The sequence below is a fragment of the Etheostoma spectabile genome, chromosome 3, assembly GCF_008692095.1.
Source record: "Etheostoma spectabile isolate EspeVRDwgs_2016 chromosome 3, UIUC_Espe_1.0, whole genome shotgun sequence".
Lineage (NCBI taxonomy): Eukaryota > Metazoa > Chordata > Actinopteri > Perciformes > Percidae > Etheostoma > Etheostoma spectabile.
In genome coordinates, this window is record NC_045735.1 from 11,553,458 (window position 1) to 11,555,485 (window position 2,028).

Consider the following 2,028-nt stretch of genomic DNA (forward strand, 5'->3'; position numbering starts at 1 on the left):
CTTTCATGACCATAGGTGAGGGTAGGAACGAACACTGACCGGCAGATCAAGAGCTTTTGCCTTCTGGCTCAGCTCCCTTTTCGTCACAACGGTGCGATAAACAGAATGTAATACCGCACCCGCTGCTTCGATTCTCCGACCAATCTCACGCTCCATAGTCCCCTCACTCGCGAACAAGACCCCAAGGTATTTAAACTCCTTCACTTGGGGTAAGGACTCATTCCCTACCTGAAGAAGGCACTCCATCGGTTTTCTGCTGAGAACCATGGCCTCAGATTTACAGGTGCTGATCCTAATCCCAGCCGCTTCACACTCGGCTGCGAATCGATCCAGTGAGTGCTGAAGGTCACAGGCTGATGATACCATGTGTTCTAGTTAAATATTCTTTATGCAACCTGACATGCTGAGAAGACATCAAAAAAGAAGCTTGTGTAAATATTATCAGAGCTTTATGGATCGTGACAGATGTAGATGTGATTTTGGCTCACTTATCTATTCTAACTTCAAGTGCTTCACTTGCGTGTGTGTGTTTTTGTGTGTGTGTGTGTGAGAAAGAGGATTTTACACTTACTTCACTTACTGACCGTTAAGTTAAAATTTCCTGTCTGCCTGTGTCAGTGCATATTATCTTTTAAAATGTCTGTAGTTGGTGTCATAATACATGGATTTCTCGTGGGTTAATGTTTTTAGTTTTTTTTGCATATCCTCTATCTGGAAGGATCTTCGTAAAACTCCAGCCAGTGACTGTAAACTTGTTATTTGGTCTTATATGGGAATCTTAAAGGGTCTTTCAGACCAAAGGGCGGCTATGGCATGGCTACACTCTGGAACCCGTTGCGTTTTGCAGAGCACGGGTGCAGTAGCAGCGCACTGCCGGAGAGCTTGCATTTGGTTTAAAAGGCCCTTAAGGCATTTACAGCAGAATTTAGAAACAGATGGAAGACTGTTGACAGCTGCTGTGTCATAGAAAGGGAATTAGTTATTTGGTCCTAGGGCAGTTACTATATATACATGGTTTCAGATGTTACTGCTGACCTAATGCTAGATTTATCTTGTCATTACACTGTGGACGCTTGATGTTGTATGATTTGGATCGAGGAAATTTAAGTTATAAGTATAGGACATTACTTTCATAACAAAATGAGATGTCTAAATGACTAACTGTAGTGTAAGTGTATTGCCTGAACATTCAGGAATGCATTCCTTGTGTGTGTGTGTTGTGTGTGTGTGTGTGTGTGTGTGTGTGTGTGTGTGTGTGTGTGTGTGTGTGTGTGCGCGCGCGTGCGTGTGTGCGTGCGTGCGCGTGTGTCTGTTTACAGGGAGATATTGTTAGAGTCCCATGGCAGAGCCCTGACCAAGATGGAGGAAGACGGCAGACAGCAAATGCCCTTAAAGGTAATTCTTTACCAATACTAACAACAATCCTATTACTCAATAACCACAGTGATAACAGTGACAGACTCTATAGATATGCCCTAAGCCAACTTGCAGGATCAAGATCTGTGCTGCTCCAGGCATTTTATTTTTTGGATTGTATTGGTTATATAAAGCCTGGTCCGGTCCTACTCTGTGTTTGCACAGGGAAAACACTGGAACTACACAGCATTGTGAGCAACATACTAACCTAACATATTTCAATTGCCTGTTAATTGTGATTGACATTAACATATATATATTATACATTATTCACACTAACATATATATTTATATATATAATATGGTCTATAGATGTTGTAGTGTTGTAATTATGTTTGATGAACTCAAACTGTTCAAAACATTGCTCATACGCTTAGTGACTGTGGGTGTATCAGTTTATGGCAGACATTCAGTTCCAGTCTGTTGAAGCAAATAGACGCTAGGACGGCATCCAAGCCTTTGTCACAGTTCATAGAAGTTTACCAGGGAGGATCCTGACACACACAATGTGGATAAGATTAAAGAGGCTCCAAGACCACCAGTCTGTTAGACACCAGATAAACTAAACACACACACGTGCACGCACACGCACGCACACACACACACACACAC

General features: G+C 42.3%; 1 protein-coding gene across 1 annotated transcript in view; it reads left to right on the forward strand.

The window, feature by feature from the left end:
• The window catches only part of lekr1 (Leucine-, glutamate- and lysine-rich protein 1), an 81,106-nt gene that overhangs the window by 64,779 nt on the left and 14,299 nt on the right, over window positions 1-2,028 (forward strand). Inside the window, exon 9 of the mRNA XM_032504599.1 lies at window positions 1,320-1,395. Coding sequence (XP_032360490.1) covers window positions 1,320-1,395 — 76 coding nt within the window. The remainder of the gene's footprint in view (window positions 1-1,319; window positions 1,396-2,028) is intronic.